This window comes from Gadus macrocephalus, chromosome 12, assembly GCF_031168955.1.
Source record: "Gadus macrocephalus chromosome 12, ASM3116895v1".
Taxonomy (NCBI): Eukaryota; Metazoa; Chordata; class Actinopteri; order Gadiformes; family Gadidae; genus Gadus; species Gadus macrocephalus.
Window position 1 is genome coordinate 6,283,034 of NC_082393.1, and position 20,158 is coordinate 6,303,191.

Here is a 20,158-nt window from a genome sequence, read left to right on the forward strand (position 1 = left end):
GCTGTATTCTAGCACGCTGTGGGTGAAGTACGGGGCAGTATGCTGCAGTATGGAGCCTCTCTCGTCGGCACCTCACCTGAGGAACTTGGCGGCCCGTTCGACCACCTCCAGCCACACGGAGGAGACGGTGCCCTCGTCAAACAGTGTGGCCTCGGGCAGGGCCCGCAGCGCGTCCAGAGACTCCTGGAGCAGCTCGCTGCACAGGTCCGCATCGTCCCCTACACCACCACAATCAGGGGTTAAAGAAAGCCTGGACTGGGGTTTCATAGAGGGGCACTTTGGTGCTTTAGATCAGAAACAGTCCGTGTTCATATAGCACATTTCGACCGGCATGGCCCTTCATAGCGACTCAAGGTCATAGTGATTAACAGTAAATGCCTCACATTCAAACACCAAAACACATTCACAGACACTTTCCGCATTTATACACTGGCTCTCACACACACAGGCAGTTTTTCAGCTGGGGTGGGGGGCAATTAAAGGTTGAATGACTTGTTCAAGGGCACTGCAGCCCTTTGTGCAAAGAGAAGCATGGATATTCAACCGGCGACCTCCTTTGTTGGCCTAAGAAGAGCTCTAGCCCTGATTATAGAACATATATCATAAGTTCGAGCTCGGAGATAAGCAAAGCTTCTAGGAACCGAACAACTGTCAAAATACTTCAATATTTAAACAGTACAATCTAAATTAGAAAAAAATAAATATCTATATTATTAAATTTGTTCGCCTCCTGCAACATTCTGTTCGACAGAGAGGGATAATTTGAGTAGTTTTAAAATTATTTAATTTATCTTCAATGTGTATTGGCCAATCTAATATGTCTGGACGCGATTGCGATTCAGCCTACGCATTGCATGCACGCAAACTCACAGCCAGACACAAGAACGACCAACAAGTTCTTAATCTCATAATTGACTAAGAGCAGCCTTTTCTTTAATGACATTGTTGCATCGAGATGCAACGATAATCGGTTTAGAATCGAATCGTTGACCTCTGAATCGGAATCGAATCGTGAGGTGCCGAGAGCTTCCCACCCCTTATCTAAATGCACTTTGACCCCCTCAAGATGATTCACAGGAAGTGGACAACATTTTAAATGAATCCACAAATCGTTCTTTTTTTTTTATATATATATATTACTCTCAAATCCCCTGCAGCATCCTCATGCACCGTATCGTCCCTGTACCTATTCCCATAACCCCCCCCACCCCGAATGCCATGTCCCCGCCGGCGCCTGGCCGCACGTGGGGAGCCGCCCGCTCTGTGTTCCAGGAAGGCTGCCAGACCAGAACTGGTGTTGGTCTGGGGCTCAACAGCACCCGCCCAAGGAGCTCGGGTTACCAGACGCTTACAGCCAGGAGCGGGCGGCCAGCCCCTCCTACACCCGTTCACTGCCTGTGGCCTCAGTCACACATTAACAACCCATTAAAACGGAGCATCCCTGCATGCTAAGCTAACTAAACTAGCATGATTCGGGTTCTCAAGGGGAAGTAGCTATTGCGTAAATACCGATACAAAATAATGATAGTTTGTGTAAATATTAGAATTTGGCGGAATACTTTCAGTTAAACTTAGTGATGTTAGATGATACTTTATTAATATTAATTGTGGGCCTTAGGAATTAATCATCACCTAAGGTAGATATGTTATAATTTCAGGAGAAAATTAGTGAATATCTTATGAAAAATACTTTACAAACATTAAAATAGAAATGACATAATAGGTCATTTTGGACCTCAGGCCTCTAAGCCATTAAAAGGATTGGTTATTTAATTATGGTGACCCGTCCTGCTCCAACTGGTAATGCCCTAATAAAAGAGATGACTTGGTTATCTTTAGCCATTGGGGCTTTCTTTGGATGGGGTGCAGATCCGAGGGATTATCTCATGGAATGCATAGAAGTGCTGGTTCCCTGTTACAGTGACTCATAGATACACAATCACTGGACAGAGGGTTTGATGGAGAGACAGGCCGGGTCACATGCTCCCTCCATCCCCCCTCAAGTGTCCCCGCCACAGATGGCGAGGACAGACAGTGTTACCCAACTCGAGCCGTTTACGGTGGACGGCAACAGCAGGACGATGTGGTGCAACGTGTCACAGAGGGTAAAGCTGTCAATCAAAGCGTGTTTTCAGTTAGCCTCTCTGTTCACCTGACCTCCCGGCCTATCCGCTCTTGGTTCACTGAAACGTCGAACAAGTCACAATCTTGTCTACCGCAGCTCCGGCCAATCGCCTCTCCGCTCTGTTGACCACCAGCCAATCGCCTGTGTGCTCTGTGGACCACCAGCCAATCCCCTGTGTGCTCTGTTGACCACCAGCCAATCCCCTGTGTGCTCACCTGATCTCCAGGCTCTGCGGAGGAAAGCGAAGGCGAAGGAGAGGGCTGCTCTGGAACCCACTCTGGCCAGGCCCTCCACACCTTTGCTGGCCGGGGGACGAGGGCTGTAGACGCAGAGACACACGCATTACTCTTTATGTTACTGGCTTTGTTGTACAGGGCCATGTTCCGGTAATACTGACCCTCCATCCTTACGGTCAGCTCATTATATTCGAATGAACTAAAGGAAATCATACAAAGCATCTCTGCCTTTCAAATACCAAGTGGTTCTAAGTAAATTATTTATATTTTTAAGAGGGCCTGTACTTTACGAGCAGCTGTGACATCACTCCCACTTGTGATGTCACAAACAGGTCCATTTTTAAATGGCTTGCAATGGCTTAACAACATCATACTTGGTGGTAAAATAGTTATTTTATACATTACGTCAGGCAAACAAACACCAACCCTCATGGGTTTACAAGACACAAAAAAGTACCATTGCAATGGTCAAACATTCATCACACTACAAATTACACGCTCATGATATATTCACAATCATTATTATTATCACGTTATAAACATATCAGTGAACAGAACGAGTATATCGTGAAAAATATACAGAGAACATTTGTTGGTAGTTTTCGAATGGAGGTCAACGACCCATGATAGTAGATGGGGCTTACGTCTTGTTGTCTGTGGTGGGCGGAGGGGGCGTGGGCGGGGTCTTCCAGCGGGCCTTGTACTTCTCCTCCATCATGCTGTGGCTGAGGGAGATGAGGTAGCGCTCCAGGATGACAAGCCGCTGCCGAAGACGCTGGGCCGACAGCGTGCTCTTGGCCATCTGCACCGACAGCTTCTGCTGGTCGTCCACCAGCACCATCAGACAGTCCTTCAGCTCCTTCTCGTCTACATGCACACACACGGGCACGCAGAGATGCACACACAAACCATTATGAGCATTGAATATAGAATCTAAAATTCTTTATTGTCATTGCACGGGATAAAACGAAATTGGATGGCAGTCCTCTTGGTGCTTTATACAAATAAATAATAGACACACACACACACACACACACACACACACACACACACACACACACACACACACACACTAGGGCTGTAACGATACACAAATTCACGATTCGGTTTGTATCACGATTTTTGACCCACGGTTCGATACATCCCACGATTCTTTTAAATTTAAAAAGCATTTTATTTAAACAACACTTAAATACCAATTATCTTAATGTAACATTTAATAACAAATAATTTGGAACACTGAACAGAATTGAACCGAAAGAATACTATTAAAGAATAGCTAAATTAATAAAGAAATAACCAAAGATTGCAGTTGGAGGATGCTTTTTGCTGGTAGGCATAATAGGGCCCCTTTAACTGTTTGGTTGGTTTATTCAAATATCCTTATTAGCGCTTCTTATTAGGCTATATAGCTTAAATAATGACATAATCAGGCCGTATAGAATGCAACATGTTTAATAGCCTAACTTTCAATAGATGAGGAAAAACATGAACGTCGCAATAACGAGGCATAGTGTTACGAGTAGCATATGTGTGTGCGGGAGAATGGCAGTGTGCGTATGCGTGTGCGAGTGACGAGTCCGGTAGAATAAAGTACCCATCCTGTCAATAATCGGTGGCCGCTTCATTCCGACCTATTAGCAGACAAACTGCCAGTCAAATCGTTCATATCGCATATGAGGACTTCGACGGCAGTGGAGAAATGCAATCCTCCGTAGACCGTAGCCACGGAGAGCTGTGATCACAGAGAGGGCATCTCGTCACATATTTACGGCATCGATAGGAGGGGGCGCTGTCAGCAGACTATTATTTAGACAAATTATTAGCAAATTTCAATCGGACAATTTGACCGAAGAGTTAGAAAGGGCATATCGCGCTTCTGCCTTCTCACACCGCGAGACAGGTTCGTGGCTTTGAGTATCGCGATTTTCGGTTTGATACGCGTATCGTTACAGCCCTAACACACACACACACACACACACACACACACACACACACACACACACACACACACACACACACACACACACACACACACACACACACACACACACACACACACACACACACACACACACACACACACACACGCTTAAAGTGACAGTGAGGTAGCATGGAAAAAAAAAATAACATTAACATTTAAAATGCAAATGGTACCGCACCATGCCTGATAATAATAATCATATGAAACGTCAGTAGAGTGTGTTGTGGAAAGTACAACACGTTCAAGGAAAGATCAGCAAACCACAGAATAAAGTACAAGACTTTCATTTAGAACTTCAACAAAGTAACACAAAGGCAGAGCTGGTCAGCAGAACACCTGCTTTCCCAGTTTCGGCAAACAGTTTTTATATTCTCACTTCAGTGACACCTCCAACCAGCCCCAGGGTAATTACCAAACAATGCCCTGGTATGGCTTCATCCTCAACAAACTACTGTCATTCTTTATTCTTGGATTTGTGCCATGTATCATCATCCAACTTATCATTGTCCTCGTCTGAACATTCTCTACCTCTGTATCAGACACTGTCATGCATGCGCCATTCCCATATCATGTTATTAAAGCCCTGAAGACCCTGAACTGAGCAGACTCTTCCCACCAGGGGTGTCATCTGTTCCTGAACAAACCCAGAATCTCTCAGGGTGATACTGCCTTGTGTACCAGGCCTGAATATTGGTACATTACTGGTGGCCCAGGACATCAGATGACCTTTCTAAGATGCCTCTTCAGAAGACTGTATTTTTCCGCGCTCATCTCATTAATTTGGCATATAAAGCAAGATATTTATTATAATCCTTATATTATTATCTAATAATGTCCTTCACCCAGCACGGAGACGGAGTTTACAAAAAAGCCCAACAACGCATGTGTCTCCTGAGGAAGCTGAAAGGGTTCGATGTCAGAAAGGACATTTTATTAACGGTTTATCAGACACTGATCGAATCTGTCATCTCCTTCAATATTACATCTTGATCTTGGTACAGCTTCCTAACAAGCAGATGCAAGGGAAAACTGGCTAGGATAATTAAGCAGGCAAGCAAGATAACCAGCATCCAACAAAAACAGCTTTCAGACTTGCACACTTAAGCAGTGGAAAGGAAGACCAATTCCATTCTCCTGGATCCCTCCCATCCCCTCCACGGCTGTTTTGAGCTGCTTCCATCAGGCAGAAGATACAGAGTGCCTCTAGCCAAAATACTCTCGATACAAAATCCTTCATACCCGAGGCAATACACAGACACAACATACTTCTTACACAAGCATCACATACACACAATTAGAGGACAGACTGCCTTCAATCAAAGACAATTTTCTAATATGGCAACATGTAGGACAAATAAAGCTTTTGAACTTTCTTTTTTTTATAATCTCACAAGCGCAGAAAAACATTAAACAACAACTTCAGCTTGAGTGTTTAAGAGTGTAAATAAAAATCTGCATGAGGGGTTTCGCGGCCCGGTCCCAGATTCATGTTGTTGTTTAATCTCCAGAGTCAACATGGATAATTTTTACCATCCACTAGTTAACGATTGATGAAAAACCACTACAGACAAGTTAGCTCACACAATGACACACTCATCCACAATTGGATAATGGATGACTGTTGTTTATTCCGGTCTAGGTTCAACTGTATGAATAATAATTAATATGATTCTTCTGCAAAAAAGGAAATATGGATAAGAGATAGTTGATATATATAGTTGATATATAACATAAAGGTTTCGGTTTTTCAACACTGACCAAAACAGGCTTATTTGACCAAACCTGGGGGCCAGTATTAGAATCAAATGTTGTGTATATACTGGATTTCATAATCATATTGACAATTCAACTAAATATTTAGAATAATCATTGATATGAATAAATTGCATTTATATAGCGCTTTTTAAGTCACCTATGAGTACATGTGTGTCTGAATGTAAGCGGGATATCAAACCTCATCCACTACCATTGTGTAGCAACCCCCTGGGAGAGGCACAAATACACAATACATATACAGTATGAATATGGCTGTGGTATGAAAAGTATTTCGGTGGCCTTTACAAGGCCGGCTCGGATTTCTTGTGGGCTTTGTAGTTCTTGCTGGATCTTACATCACAAAGAGCCATTCTCAGCACCGAGACATTCTCAGGACGGGGGGGGGGGGGGGGGGGGGAAGGAATAGCAGATCTAACATCCACATTAGTGTTCAGCTGACCCCGCTGTGCTGTAAGGACTGATATGTCTTCCAGCATACAGACACAGTGTGCTGGTATTTCAGTAACTGAAGCGAATAGAGAGATAGAGCCAAGACTGAAGACTCAATTGTTTACTAAAGTTAAAAAGGAACTACTGACTACCTCACACACACACACACACATACACACACACACACAGACACACACACACACACACACACACACAAAATCTGGTATGAACAACACGCAAAATTCGAGGACACCCTAGATGTTATGAGAGCGGATCTGGGGACAGTGTATGCTTACAATGATTATGACATCCGATATCCATCCATTGCTTAAGAATGTTGAGGTACATTACATCTATGCTTGCTATCTTTTGGGCAAAACATAGTGATAATTGTGATCATTTGTATAACTATATCTATGAATAATATGAATATGAATAATAATAAATGGTGTGTACACGTATTACACATATAGTAGGCTGCCCTGCTAAATTCATGGAAATACAAGTGGATACACCTCTCCAGGAAGCCATTGCCTTGGTTGCCCCACCAGCCCCCCTGGCCCTGCATGCTTATCTCTGGCCCAACATGAATCCGTCCCACCCTTCTCAAGCTCAGCTAGTAAACAACGCAGGCCAAGCTCAAGACTACGCTACAGGTTACATTACAGGAGCTGTCCAGATTGCCACTGGACTCTGCTGGGGTATAAATAACCCCTCTGACCTCCACACCACAGCTCCGCACGACAGATCGACTACAGCTCACGTGCCAGAACGACAACAAGCTTGCTGGTACCTAGCTGGTACGTAGCTAGAGGCAGACTAGCAACACGAGGAAACCCCAAACTAATTAACCAAAAGGTTGAGTCATTCAGGACTCAGGAGACACTACAAACACATAGTGAACGCACAGTCAACGCGACATGGGCACATCTCATCCAGAGGCCAAGCCATGAGGAATATATCATGGGATCTATTCATTATGAAATTATTTAGGTATAGAGATCACTTATAAGAGAAATTAGAATGATCAAACTGAAAGCTCTAATCCTTTCCCTTCAAATTTTGCATACATATTACATTGTAACAAAGGATTATGCTAAACGGACGGCATTTACATTGCGCTTTTCTAAAAAGTGTCCAATCAAAGCGCTTTACAATATTGCCTAACATTAACCCATTCATTCACACATTCATACACCGACGGCGGTGTCAGCCATGCAAGGCGACAGCCAGCTCGTCGGGAGCAGGTAGGGTGAGCAGTCTTGCTCAGGGACACCTTGACACTCAGCTAGGAGAAGCCGGGGTTCGAACCAGCAACCTTTTGGTTACCAGCCAACCGGCTCTACCTCGTGACCCACATGCCTCCCACATGCCTCCCCAATACTATTTTGCCGATTCAAATCACCACCATTGCGAAGATGAATATGGTTGTGCTGGAGCCCAGTGTGTTGTAACTCACCCGGCTGTCTGCCCCAGTCCCAAGTTTCAATGATGGAGTGATGCACGGTTGTCGACGCCTCCTCCTCCTCTTTCTTCTCTTTATCGTTGGAGTCATCCTTCTTCTGTGCCCCAAAGCAGTCTGTGCAGTCTTCTAGGGAACACCGTGACAAGACAGGTATTAACACAAACTCTTCATTAAAAAGGTCAATTTTACCACCAGGTGTGCTGTTGATCGGCCATCAAAAGTCATTTCAAGATCTAGGGAAATCACAAGCGAATGACCACCCAGATGCAGGATGGTTAGATCCAGCTGACAGCGTAACCCAGTGGACTGTGCCAATTGGAATGCTGATCTATCCATCACACATCTGGGTTGGACAATCGCACTTGTAATGTAACCAACAGGTTGATTTTGGAACCGCTTATAATGGTTAACGGAACACCTGGTGGTAAAATGGGGTCCTTCAACTTCTTCATTCTGACATTCAGAAATTAAATTCCCCACAAGCCTCCAACTGTGTGTAGCATCCATGAGCTAGTGCTCCTCGCTAGAACCCCATGCAGACATTAGGAAGAGAGGGTGAGGTTGGCTCACAGCCTCGTACCGGTGTGTGCAGACTCCTCTCCTGTGAAGGTGATCTCCTCATCTTTCACCATCTCATTCCACATCTCGCTCAGGCCCTCTGGAGAGAAGGCCCTCTACACAGACAGACACAGACGACACACACACACACTTATTAACCAATAAAAGCTTCACTCGCTTTTTTACAAAATAAATATAATAACAGATATATTTACTGACATTTAAAGAACCTCTTGAATCAGGGAGGCCTTTTCGTGAGCCAATGGAAATGTTATTACAATGTTGTTATTTACATACAACCCATAACTTTTTAATTCACCGATTATACCCAATATCCTCCTTAAAATATGTTTATCAAATTCCAAGAAAATAAGATGATTCAACAGACCTGTTTTTTGAGGGGTCGGGAGCTTCAGCAGTGCAATTCATTTAAAAATAAAGCTAAACCTAATACAAGCATCTGACACTGATAGAGTGACTAGACCCTTCACAGTAAGGGGAACAGGGAGTCTCATGGTAAACTATGCGTGATGAAACTGACACGCTAATAATGTCAACAAGCAAACCAACTCCTTGTGCAATACACTACATCCCGATATTGTTGAAAACATTCGGGTGTCTGTACGATCACCCAGGCCTAGGCCCACCCTGGTTATGTTATGTCAACACAAGGAGACCTTCTGTAGTAAACACGGAGAAGTCTTTGGCATTTTAACACCGTTGCGACCCCGTTCACCGACTTACCTGGAGGTCGATCTTCAGCCATTTGTCATGAAATCTCAGCTGAGCGTCGAGGGTGAACGATGGAGTAGGCATCTTGTCACGTCCGCCCCTGGCTGCACGCGCAGCCAACCTGCAACACGGAGCACCCTTTAATTACTGTGAGCCCCCTCTACACAGAGCACTCTTTACTGGGAGCCCCCTCTACACGGAGCACCCTTTACTCTCTCCGCCTGACCCAATGTCCTCCATTCGCATGCATGCATTGACGTGCTTACGTTGTTAGTCGATGACAGACTATCTGTTGAAAGAATTGCCTCGATCACAGCGTTGTATGTTGCTACGTATGAATTACAAGTGAAGTGTACAGCAACAGGACATCAGCTAGCGATAGCTTAGGTCTCCTATTCAACTGTATCTGCTGTCGTGTTATTTGAATGTGGACGGGATGAAAGTTAACCTTAATCAGCTATATGTAAATTAAGTGTAGCCCTGCTCTATAGAACATCAAGTGAATTAAAGAGACATGTTACCATGCACAACTGAGAGGAGATGGACTACTGTAACGTTAGCGAGCTGTCAGTGCTCGTGGTAAATAGGAGATATGTCATATAACATAGTCACATCTTCTAGTGAGAAAAATCCCCCTGACACAACATCATGCACCCCCAATAACATAGAAAGTAACACCACAGCTAGCCTTGTGGCTAACCAGCTGGGTACCAATCTAGTCAGCCACCATAGACCATAGCTGTGGTCCAAGCCAGGGTTAGCCTTGAGGCTAACTAGCTTGGAACACAGCTAAGTTTAGCCTGGTGGCTCTATATTGGTATACAGCTATGGTTAGCATGATGGCTAAATAGCTTGGAACACAGCTAAGGTTAGCCTAGTTGCTAACAATCTATGTCCATATCCACGGTTGATGTAACGGTGGCTATGCTAGATCTGTTCTCAGCATCCAATATGCAGTATGACACCCAGTGGTGTAGGATGCAACCCTTCCAAGACTGCAGATAAGCTGCAAATAAAATATCAACACTTCGAAAATGCAATTAATACAGTACCTTGAAATGTTTCCCTTATGCTACTCTCGTTCCTTCGGCTGCTTTGGTGCATTAAGAAAGTCGTTCATGTTGAACTTGATTGACAGCTCTAGGGCCGAAGCACGAGGCATGGAAACAAATGACGTCATGCGGCGATGGGTTTATTGCGATTGTTTTATGACATTGTAATACCGACAGCGGTTTCCAGTTCGAGGTGATCCTCTTGCTGAATACCAGACTCCGCCCGCAGACACCGTACTGTATAAACCGAGCGCTTCTCTTTAATATGGGCGGGACCTGGGGGCGGGTTCAGTAGATGTTTCTCTTGTTGCCGCTACGGGTGTGGTGGAGCCTGCAAATACAGAACAGTTGATGGGAAAGTATATTGAACATACATTTTAGGATGTAGTCCTGTGTGTGTGTGATATATTACATATTATTTTTATTAAGCTGGACAACTATACAAAACATTGGTGTCGTACTATAGAAACGAGTAATGTTATCTCGCCTAGACTAGACTGACTAAGCGCTGACCAAAACGCATTGAATGAAATGCATTGGCCAAGCCCACCCAGCATAGACATATGGACCCAAAACGCATTACATCATATGCATTGAACAAGCCCACCTGGCCATAGACATATGAACCCAAAACGTATTGAATGAAATGCATTGACAAAGCCCACCCGGCCGTAGACCTATGGACCCAAAACGTATTGAATGAAATGCATTGACCAAGCCCACCCGGCGGTAGACATGCAACCGGCCGTCAGTGACGAATGTGATTCGTCGGAGGTTATAACGACCGTCACTGGTTGAACTGTACATTTGACTGCCTACGTAGGAGTCCATTCAGTGTCAGAATTGGAAATAACGTGAATCGGACTAACTTTTTTTGTTGGTGTTTGTCTAGACTAGTTTAAACTAGACGTATCGTGTTACTTTGGGATACTGTAAAATGGCCTTGGAGTCGGACATCCCGCTCCCTGTCGCAGGGATAATGATAGCAGTGTTATCAAGTTTGATCAATGGATCCACATTTGTGCTCCAGAAAAAGGGGATGCTGCGTGCGGAAGCTAAAGGTGAGAAAAACATCTGAAAACATTAACTAGAACATGTTCCCCAATAATATAATGTAAACGTTTACAAAAGCTATTTTATTCAGAGGCCATAGGTTCATTGCCATTGAAGAGCGCGTGTTTTTGGCTCCCCTATAGGCAATTCGCATCTGAAGGATCTGGTGTGGTGGAGCGGCACCCTCTCTAGTGAGTATACTGCTCTCTATCGCTCAAGTCTGGAAATGCACAATTATTGAAATTACTGACACAACTGATCCAACATCTCACCCTAAGTCCTTATGTTTGAACTTCTTAAAGTGATTGTGGGCCAAATTGGGAATTTCTTTGCCTACAATGCGGCACCAGCTTTGATCGTCACTCCCTTGGGAGCCCTGGGAGTGTTGTTCGGGTGAGTAGGGAGGGTTTTTCGGGTTATCAAGGGTTGAGCTGGCCCTGTCTATTCTCATGATTTGGATGCTTCTATAATGAGAGTATGTTTTTGTTTACTATTAAGTTATTATCTTCGAAATGCATGGTTAGGCATCTTACTGCAGAACGCCTACAGGTGATGCATCATATATTGGGGTTTAACCACTGCACTATCGTGTGTGTGTGCGTGTGCGTGTGCGTGTGCGTGTGTGTGTGTGTGTGTGTGTGTGTGTGTGTGTGTGTGTGTGTGTGTGTGTGTGTCGCAGGGCTGTGCTGTCCTGGTGGATTCTGCGGGAGCGTCTGGAGCTTCTTGGCCGGCTGGGCTGTGTGCTGTGTTGCTGCGGCACCGTGGTTCTGATAATCCACGCTCCCCCGGCGCAGACAATCTCCTCCAGGACCCAGCTGGAGGCAAGCCTCCTCGACCCAGGTCTGGTGCTGCCGATCGAGTGATCTTGGAGTGCCGTGAACCTACTGTGATGCATAATTATTATTATGCCATTTGGTGGCCTTTATCAACTTACGTCTTGGCATGGGTGGCCCTAGTGGGAAACAAACCCGGACCTTACTTTGATATTGCCTTGCTCTTTACAAGACTATTACAGTGTTGTTAGTTGTTAGTGTGTGTCCTTTTCTCAGGATTGAGGATTACATTTGTCAACACGTCTAATAAGATTTATGTTCATAATAATTAGTGTATGAACTAATTAGGGTTTTTTAGGGTAGTCTGATCAGCGATGCCTTGCCTACAGGTAGAAAAAACCTTACCTTGCTATAAAGTAAACCATCAAACTGAGGATGAACGATTGCCGGAGCTGCTTTAGGTCGGAGATTATGTAATGTGCCAATACCTCCCACCACTAACTAGGACGTTCCTGTCCCCTCCAGTGTTTGTGTGCTACTCCTTCCTCGTTCTCCTGCTGCTGATTGGTCTGATCTTCTGGGTGGCCCCGGTGCGCGGCAGCTCCAACATCATGGTGTACGTGTCCATCTGCTCTCTGCTTGGCAGCTTCACCGTGCCCAGCAGCAAGGCACTGGGCCTGGTGGCAGAGGAGGCCTTCTTCAGTGGGGGAAGTCCAAGGGCTCTGGTCCTCTTCTTTGGCTTACTGGGAATATTGTCCGCCAGCGTGATCACCCAGTTCCTCTTCATCGATAAAGCCCTGCAGCGGTTCAGCTGCAACATGTTTGAGGCTCTCTACTATGTGTCCTTCACATGCTCTGTGCTGCTGGCGTCGTCTCTGCTCTTCAAGGAGTGGAGGGGGCTGACGGTGGTGGACAGCCTGGCCATGGTCTGTGCCCTGGCCACCATGTTTGTCGGTGTGGTGCTCCTGAGAGTATCCCATGAGGCCGTACTGATGTGGCCGAAGGGCGAGGACAAGCAGAAAGTAGAATAATTATTTTGAAAGAACAATTTAATACAACTTTTAAAGAGTTTTCATTGATGGAGTTGTAAAATGCCTAACCAAAGAACTAGTGTGTAGTGACAGTTCTGGTTGTGAACACACGTGTGTGCACCTTTTTCCTTCAAATTAGCACAACATGCAAATTTCATTAGTTTTCTCTTATTTTGCTTGGGATTGTGAGCAAAATCTCTTTTCCTGAATTTATTATTCGTTTTGAACCCATTTTTTATCACAGTAATACACAAATTCCTTTCATTGCATTCCATTCCTGATGTACTAGTTATTTGCTGTGAATAAAGTGATGAGGAAACAAGTAGAAAGCAACTATACCGTAAAACACTATTCTACCGATGTACAAGCACTTTAACAAATAAATAATCTAATGTTTGATGCTATTTTCTTTTCTTTTTTATCTGTAGTAAAATGCATTTTTTTCTGGAAAAATAATGCAATCTTTATTACAATCCTAATGAGACTGTATCCGTGGGAAAGCAAGCCTCGACGTTGTGAAACCTGTGTACTGACTGACAGAAGGGAGGGGGCAGAGGTCCATACTAGTGCTGAGTGGTGTTCGCCAGAGGAAGCACAGAGAGCGGTGCAGCGCAGAGCAGTCAGCCGGGCCGAGGAGTGCAGAGTGCAGTATGAGATATGAAGCTCAGCGCTCGGAAATAGGCTAGCAATACGCTAACCTCTACCTTAACCGTTACCATTATCAGCCTTCCGTGGGACACACCGACCAATTCTGGACAGGTAGCTATAATAAACATGAAATTGCAACTGCTTCCGAACGAGACGATTTTAATGTTTTTTTTCTAATGTGGTTTCTAAGCATTGGGTCATTAGCGTCGTTATCCAGCCAGCTAGCTCTCAGCTAACGGCCATATATATACACCAATTATTTACAAATAATGTATTTTGTTTTACGAATATATATTGAGAATGCAGGAGCCAAGTGCGTTGGCGGTTGCCGTTATGTACGAACAGATCCATCTTTTAGACTGCGTGTGTCAGTAGCCAACTAAGTATGAAGGCAGTTAAACTTGGACAGGGAGGTGGTAACCTAGGAGAGTTAGCCTAACACAGGCTAGCGTGCTAACACGGGCTAGCATGCTAACCTGACCTGTCACTTCCTGGATTCTATGTTTTGAGGATAGAGATGGGATATTTGTATAAGCGAACCTTGTTACAACAGCCATCGGCTGAAATGCATTGCGTCTATGGGAGCACCACTGTTGTTGACACTGTACTTTTGTGGAGCTTATAATCACACTGTTCTGTTGAAGAACTTCTATTTTTGAGGACTATCTTTCCAATGTGTCCCGATGGAGCTATACTCCAACACATTGCATCAGGGGTATGCATTTTGTAATGTATCTTGTGGAGATGGTAGGACACACCTAAAACTAGCCTACTTCTGTATTTATTCGTTTTTGGGGGGTGGATGAAAAACATAAAATTGTGTCTTCTTAACTCCTAGGTATTTGGGCTGGCCACAACTGTTCCCTTGGCCAGCGACTGCAGTGTTCGGTGGTAAATGTGACCAAACAAACCAGCTCATCCAACCTCACCATGGTTGAGGAACGGGGAAAGTATGACTTTTACATCGGCCTTGGTTTGGCTGTTAGCTCCAGCATTTTCATCGGAGGAAGCTTCATCCTCAAGAAGAAGGGACTGCTACGGCTGGCCAAGAAAGGATCGATGCGAGCAGGTAAACCGCCCTTACCGTCCGTTCACCTGGATCTATGAGGTAGAACAGGCACAACTGTACTGTAGATTAAACTAACAGTGTGTCTAAATTGAACAGGTATTGGGTTCAGTATATGTATCCGGGTGCATAACAATAGGACTGGTGACACATACTTACCATTTATGTTATTAAAGCTTGATCGTGAAGGTGGAACTGGTACAGCAGGTACAACTTCACCTTTCCTCCATATGGTCTAAGAAGGAGTAATCGGTTACTTCCTGTCATTCCTGTTGTTTAACCTGGGTTGGTGGTAGATACTTATCATTGTTGTTACTCTTACTAGGTCTACAATGTAGACCAGCTGCTAACTTTGTGTTTCTGAAGCTTTACCCAGAAGTACAAGGTAGAGCGCAGGTTGCCAGGCAACATGGGGGTCGCCAGTTTGTTCTTTAGGTGTGTGTATGCAGTACACCTCGTCCCTACCTGCTCTTATGGTTGCTGCGTCCACACAATTCCCCTGTGTGAATGCCCATTTGCCTATTGTAAATTACCTGTACTGTGTAAAATAAACACTGCCTTTGCAGCGAGTGATCGGTCAAACCCAAACCCAAACCCAAACCCATCCGTCCGCATTGGTAAACAGGGGATCAGCCACTCCGTGTTCAGTTTGGGCAAACAACAGGAAGCCTGAGGCGTTGGACCAGCCGTGCGCCTGAAACAAAACCACCTCTTCAGGCTTTCCCAGTTCAAGGCGAGCCGGGCCCTTGAGTGATTTAAGGCGCGGTGGGATGATTCGTCGTCTTTGGTTAAATTTAGTCACGTGCGATGCGCTTTTATTACACTGAGTAATTATTAACGTGAATAACATCACCTGACCCTGCCAGGGCTGTGACAAAAGGCCTGCGGTTGAAGGCAGGTTGACGACATTCGGTTGTAGCCATGGGGGCTTTATGTGGTCATCGGGTGATACCAAGCCCGACACTCTGTAGAGGAGGGGATATAAGCTTCTGATAGAGGTCTAAATGGTGTATAGGCGTGGTAATTTGCAGTACAGTAGATAACCTGACGTGATTGGCGTATCAGTTAAACAAAGAACCACGGTAAGTTCGAAGGAGGAAGGTCATTTACATACGGGGTGTTGGTGTATGAATTTGATTGAATATCAACAAAGGGTGCAAGCTTCAAGGGTCATTCTCAGCAAGGGAGGGAACATACCAGTCATTAACCCCAGGCCACAGTTCTACTATATTAGTTACTTTATCAGGAAAGGTTGAATTCTTCCCCACTACTGTGATACTATCTGGTGTTCCCTATACTTATGAAAAAATACAGTCTCTTGTAGCAAATACAATACTGTAATAGTACAGTCCGTTAATAATAGTAAATACAATTTATAATTCTCCTTTCATGGGGACCAATCTCAAAGCACTTACGGTAAGAAAAAACTAAGATTAGAAAAAAAGTAAATTTGGGCTCTATACAGCTGTAGTATGTTGTGACCCTCTACACTACTGTAATACTATGTCTGTTGTTGCCTCAACACTACTTTAATACTATGTTTGAGCCTCTACAATACAGTATTCTATGAATTTTGTAGCCTGTACAGTACTACTGTCTGTTGTAGCCGATACCGTATACTATGTCCGTTGTAGCTCTACGCTACTGTAATAAATCCTCTTTGTGGTTTCATCACTTGTTCTAATGCATCGTTTGTTCTTCAGGGCAAGGAGGTCATGCATATCTCAAGGAGTGGCTTTGGTGGGCGGGTTTACTGTCAAGTAAGTGTCCTCCGAGCACTCGTCCTACTCAATCTCAGTTTCTTATGCATCCCATGTAATAGCAGGATGTTATGTGGTATATTGGGAGTTTTTTTTTTTTTTTTTGAAACATGATACTCTCGATGCTTCGGTAAAAATGGACTTGAGAGAGTAACACGCGATTCCTACAGTGTGTGAACACAATCCGAGCCGTGGCAGACTGAAACACGGCGTCGGCTGCCCTGCTCATGCCTGCAGGCTACCAGGCTAAGGTCCTTCCTGTGTTTTGTGTGCGCAGTGGGTGCTGGGGAGGCGGCTAACTTCGCTGCCTATGCGTTTGCTCCGGCCACGCTGGTCACCCCCCTGGGAGCCCTCAGCGTACTGGTCAGGTAAAAAAAAACAAAAAAAAAAACATCCTGGCTAATGTTATCCGTCCGTCTTTGGAGGGGGAGGTGTGGTACATGTAGTCATTTAGCAGACTTAGGCCCAATCCCATTTCTACCCCTTACCCCTCCCCCTTGTTTTGAAGGGGGAAGGGGTAAGGGGTAGAAATGGGGTTGGGCCTAAGCATATATACAAAGTGCCCAGCAGCGAGTGAACAATCAAAGGGCACATTCAAAATTGGAGACGCTACAAAGAAGTTGTGGTTGAAAAACGATAGTAGTACTAGTAGTAGAGAGGAATTCTAGAAACCAGAAATACAAGGGGAGGTTTGTTCTTTGTTGGTGGCGTTGGTGTCCTTTGGTATGAAAAAATGTGTTTTCCATGCCAATGAGCCTTTGGAGTCTGTGATGTACCGGAAGACGATCCCATGGCGGTAAGACACTGAACGGCGTGTTGTTGTTGTTGGTGGTTTCAGCGCGGTGCTGTCCTCGTACTTCCTGACCGAGCGGTTGAACCTGCACGGTAAGCTGGGCTGTGTGCTCAGCATCCTCGGCTCCACCACCATGGTGATCCACGCTCCAAAGGAGGAGGAGATCAGCAGTCTGGAGCACATGGCGGTCAAACTGGTGGATCCAGGTTAGAGTCCCTCTCTATCTCTCTTCCCATCTCTTGCTTGGTCTTATTTACTTTCACTTTTTTTTTTATCAGCCCCTTCAAAGTCTATTGACACCACTTTAGGTTTTAAAACTATTTAATTAAACTAACTAACAGAATACTGTTATTAGTCTACTTAAAAAATGGGGACCCCTTTTAAAGTCCAGATTTGTATATAAATATAGATTGAGACATCAAATGTTTACATGCCATGTCAGTCGCGGTTGATGACCCTCTCGGCGGTTGTGCGTTCCCAGGCTTCCTGGTGTTCGCCATGCTGGTGATCATCGTGGCCTTGATCTTCATCTGCGTGGTGGGCCCGCGCCAGGGCCAGACCAACATCCTGGTGTACATCACCATCTGCTCCGTGATCGGGGCCCTGTCCGTGTCCTGCGTGAAGGGCCTGGGCATCGCCATCAAGGAGGCCGTCGCGGGGCAGCCGGCGATGAGCAACCCCCTGGCGTGGGTCCTGCTGCTGAGCCTGGTGGCGTGCGTCAGCACGCAGATCAACTACCTGAACAAGGCGCTGGACATCTTCAACACGTCGCTGGTCACGCCCATCTACTACGTGTTCTTCACCACCTCGGTGCTCACCTGCTCCGCCATCCTCTTCAAGGAGTGGGAGCACATGGGCGCCGCCGACGTCATCGGCACGCTGAGCGGCTTCCTCACCATCATCGTGGGCATCTTCCTGCTGCACGCCTTCAAGGACGTGAACGTCAGCCTGTCGGCGCTCGCCGTGGCCATTCGCAAGGACGAGCGGGGCGGGCCGGGGTTCCCGGCGGCCAACGGCGTGGGGCAGCAGCACGGCTGCGGCTATGAACTCCTGAAGGAGACCAGCGAGGAGCTGGACAGCCGGGACATGGGCTTGTCCTTCGACAGCATCTCGCGGAGGAACGGCGCCATGAGCTCCTCGTAAGGGGCTGCCTGGAAGGGGCTCCGCTACCACCACCACTACGACTACTATTACTACTGACTCGGTTTCCAAGGCAACGGGGTGGGAGACTGAGACAATCTGAGGGAGGGAGGGAGGGAGGAGCGGGGGCACAGTGTCTTGGATGGACCAATCGATTGTATTTTGATTTAATTTGCCTTAAGTTTTTCATATCATAACATAATTAGTATAGCGTTTGGACTTTGGTTTAATTCCTGTGTAGCTCTGTATACCAGGTTCTTGTTTTTCTGAAAACCTTTTTGTTTGTGTATACTACATACCCATGCACTGGGTGCTTTCTATTATCCATCAACTTTAAGAAGTTGAGGTCCTGCTGATTTACAGAGTTATTTATGGAGAAGACATTGTTGAGATATGCGTTAATTTCGTACTTGGAAACGGTACCATCTATTTACGTTGGATGACACAGTGGTCCATTTTTTTGTAATGTTTACATAAAAAGCGTGCAAAAATCAACCAATGGATTTGTTACATATTTATTAATTTAAAATTAATAAAACATTTTAGACAAGGCACTGTGAATAAATGCTGACCCTGGCTACGAATGCGGTTATCAGGCTCATTTTAAAATGTTAAGTTCAGCATGCAATTTTTAGCAATATAGAAAATACAATTTACGTTCATCCCCCACTAAAAACAGGTCACCCTATACCTTTACCAATCCAACTCCCACCACGGCAAACCCTTAAATATTTGATAAAAGTACCCCCTTATCTGCCTCCCCAACATGTATAAAACAAAAGAATATATAGCTAGTCATTTTTAATAAGGCACGAGTGAATACAAAAAAAAAAAGTCATACATAATGTCACCCTACTTCCTGGTGGTCCGTCGCTCCTCAGGAAAGAGGATGTTGCCATTAGAACAAGCTTTACTGGTCCGCTTTCTACTGGTGGATGTGGAATATCTATTGGACGCCAGTGATTGGTTGTGGTCCCTCAGTTGTTGAGCAGTGATTGGATGTGGAAACACATTGGCTGGCCGGTGATTGTTTGATTAGTGGATGTGGACCAATTGCTGGCCAGCGATTTGTTTATTAGTGGATGTGGTCGCTCAGGTGCTGGCCAGCGATTGGTTGATTGGTGGCTCAGTTGCTGGCCAGTGATTGGTGGATGGGCGGCTGGAAGCAGCGCACATGCTCCACAGGCATGTTCTCTCCGTCTCCAGACTTCAGGTATTTGTTCAGGATGCCAAAGATCTCGTCGTTGATCATCTGGAACTTGCGGATTCTGTCCACCATCTTCTTCAGGGGCTAAGGAACAGCAGGGGGGAGGGTAGTGTTTGGTTGAGAAATACTTCATTCAGCTTATTTTTTACTGTAGATGATAAAACAGGTTTTATTTAATTTCTCCATTCAGGCTCTTTAATTGTTGATCTATGTCAGTGCTGATTGGACAGCCAACCTTAATATTTCACATTACTTAGTAATAGTAGCTTCCTGATAAATCCAAATGTTGTCGCTCATAGGAACGGGGACAGGTGCAACGGTGAATGATGA

At 45.1% G+C, this 20,158-nt stretch overlaps 4 protein-coding genes across 10 annotated transcripts in view; 2 read left to right on the plus strand and 2 right to left on the minus strand.

Annotated features, from left to right (window-relative positions):
• herc2 (HECT and RLD domain containing E3 ubiquitin protein ligase 2) overlaps positions 1 to 10,514 on the minus strand; it is a 69,342-nt gene extending 58,828 nt beyond the window's left edge. For 4 of the 7 annotated variants that reach the window (XM_060066253.1, XM_060066251.1, XM_060066250.1 and 1 more), the window contains exons 1-7: positions 10,358 to 10,514; positions 9,318 to 9,426; positions 8,596 to 8,689; positions 8,010 to 8,141; positions 3,006 to 3,228; positions 2,341 to 2,444; positions 77 to 218 (exon numbers count right to left, since the gene is read on the minus strand). In XM_060066253.1, the coding sequence (XP_059922236.1) occupies positions 77 to 218; positions 2,341 to 2,444; positions 3,006 to 3,228; positions 8,010 to 8,141; positions 8,596 to 8,689; positions 9,318 to 9,389 (767 nt within the window). In that variant the 5' untranslated portion in view covers positions 9,390 to 9,426; positions 10,358 to 10,514. Of the gene's footprint in view, positions 1 to 76; positions 219 to 2,340; positions 2,445 to 3,005; positions 3,229 to 8,009; positions 8,142 to 8,595; positions 8,690 to 8,961; positions 9,281 to 9,317; positions 9,427 to 10,357 lie in introns of those variants that run through there. The other 3 variants (XM_060066252.1, XM_060066255.1, XM_060066254.1) reach the window with 3 other exon arrangements.
• A 117-nt stretch (positions 10,515 to 10,631) lies between these two features.
• nipa1 (NIPA magnesium transporter 1) lies at positions 10,632 to 13,618 on the plus strand. Its single transcript, XM_060066264.1, has 5 exons — positions 10,632 to 11,418; positions 11,554 to 11,601; positions 11,713 to 11,803; positions 12,090 to 12,250; positions 12,709 to 13,618. The coding sequence occupies exons 1-5, from the start codon at positions 11,295 to 11,297 to the stop codon at positions 13,212 to 13,214; spliced, it is 930 nt and encodes a 309-aa protein (XP_059922247.1). The 5' UTR covers positions 10,632 to 11,294; the 3' UTR covers positions 13,215 to 13,618.
• Positions 13,619 to 13,772: 154 nt separating this feature from the next.
• On the plus strand, positions 13,773 to 19,528 carry nipa2 (NIPA magnesium transporter 2). The gene is made up of 6 exons (XM_060066262.1): positions 13,773 to 13,973; positions 14,701 to 14,931; positions 16,632 to 16,688; positions 16,966 to 17,056; positions 17,527 to 17,687; positions 17,963 to 19,528. Exons 2-6 carry the CDS (start codon positions 14,793 to 14,795, stop codon positions 18,622 to 18,624), a joined length of 1,110 nt encoding a protein of 369 aa, XP_059922245.1. The 5' UTR covers positions 13,773 to 13,973; positions 14,701 to 14,792; the 3' UTR covers positions 18,625 to 19,528.
• The window catches only part of cyfip1 (cytoplasmic FMR1 interacting protein 1), a 31,427-nt gene continuing 30,389 nt past the window's right edge, over positions 19,121 to 20,158 (minus strand). The window contains exon 31 of the mRNA XM_060066256.1: positions 19,121 to 19,912. Coding sequence (XP_059922239.1) covers positions 19,748 to 19,912 — 165 coding nt within the window. The 3' untranslated portion in view covers positions 19,121 to 19,747. The remainder of the gene's footprint in view (positions 19,913 to 20,158) is intronic.

What these genes read in the sequence shown, in the direction of transcription:
- nipa1 (XM_060066264.1), top strand. Translation starts at nt 11,295, where the DNA reads ATGGCCTTGGAGTCGGACATCCCGCTCCCTGTCGCAGGGATAATGATA. An exon ending in GTGGAGCGGCACCCTCTCTA is followed by an intron (nt 11,602 to 11,712) that starts GTGAGTATACTG and finishes AACTTCTTAAAG; the next exon opens with TGATTGTGGGCCAAATTGGG. An exon ending in GGCAAGCCTCCTCGACCCAG is followed by an intron (nt 12,251 to 12,708) that starts GTCTGGTGCTGC and finishes TGTCCCCTCCAG; the next exon opens with TGTTTGTGTGCTACTCCTTC.
- nipa2 (XM_060066262.1), top strand. Translation starts at nt 14,793, where the DNA reads ATGGTTGAGGAACGGGGAAAGTATGACTTTTACATCGGCCTTGGTTTG. An exon ending in GAAAGGATCGATGCGAGCAG is followed by an intron (nt 14,932 to 16,631) that starts GTAAACCGCCCT and finishes TTTGTTCTTCAG; the next exon opens with GGCAAGGAGGTCATGCATAT. An exon ending in GTGGGCGGGTTTACTGTCAA is followed by an intron (nt 16,689 to 16,965) that starts GTAAGTGTCCTC and finishes TTGTGTGCGCAG; the next exon opens with TGGGTGCTGGGGAGGCGGCT.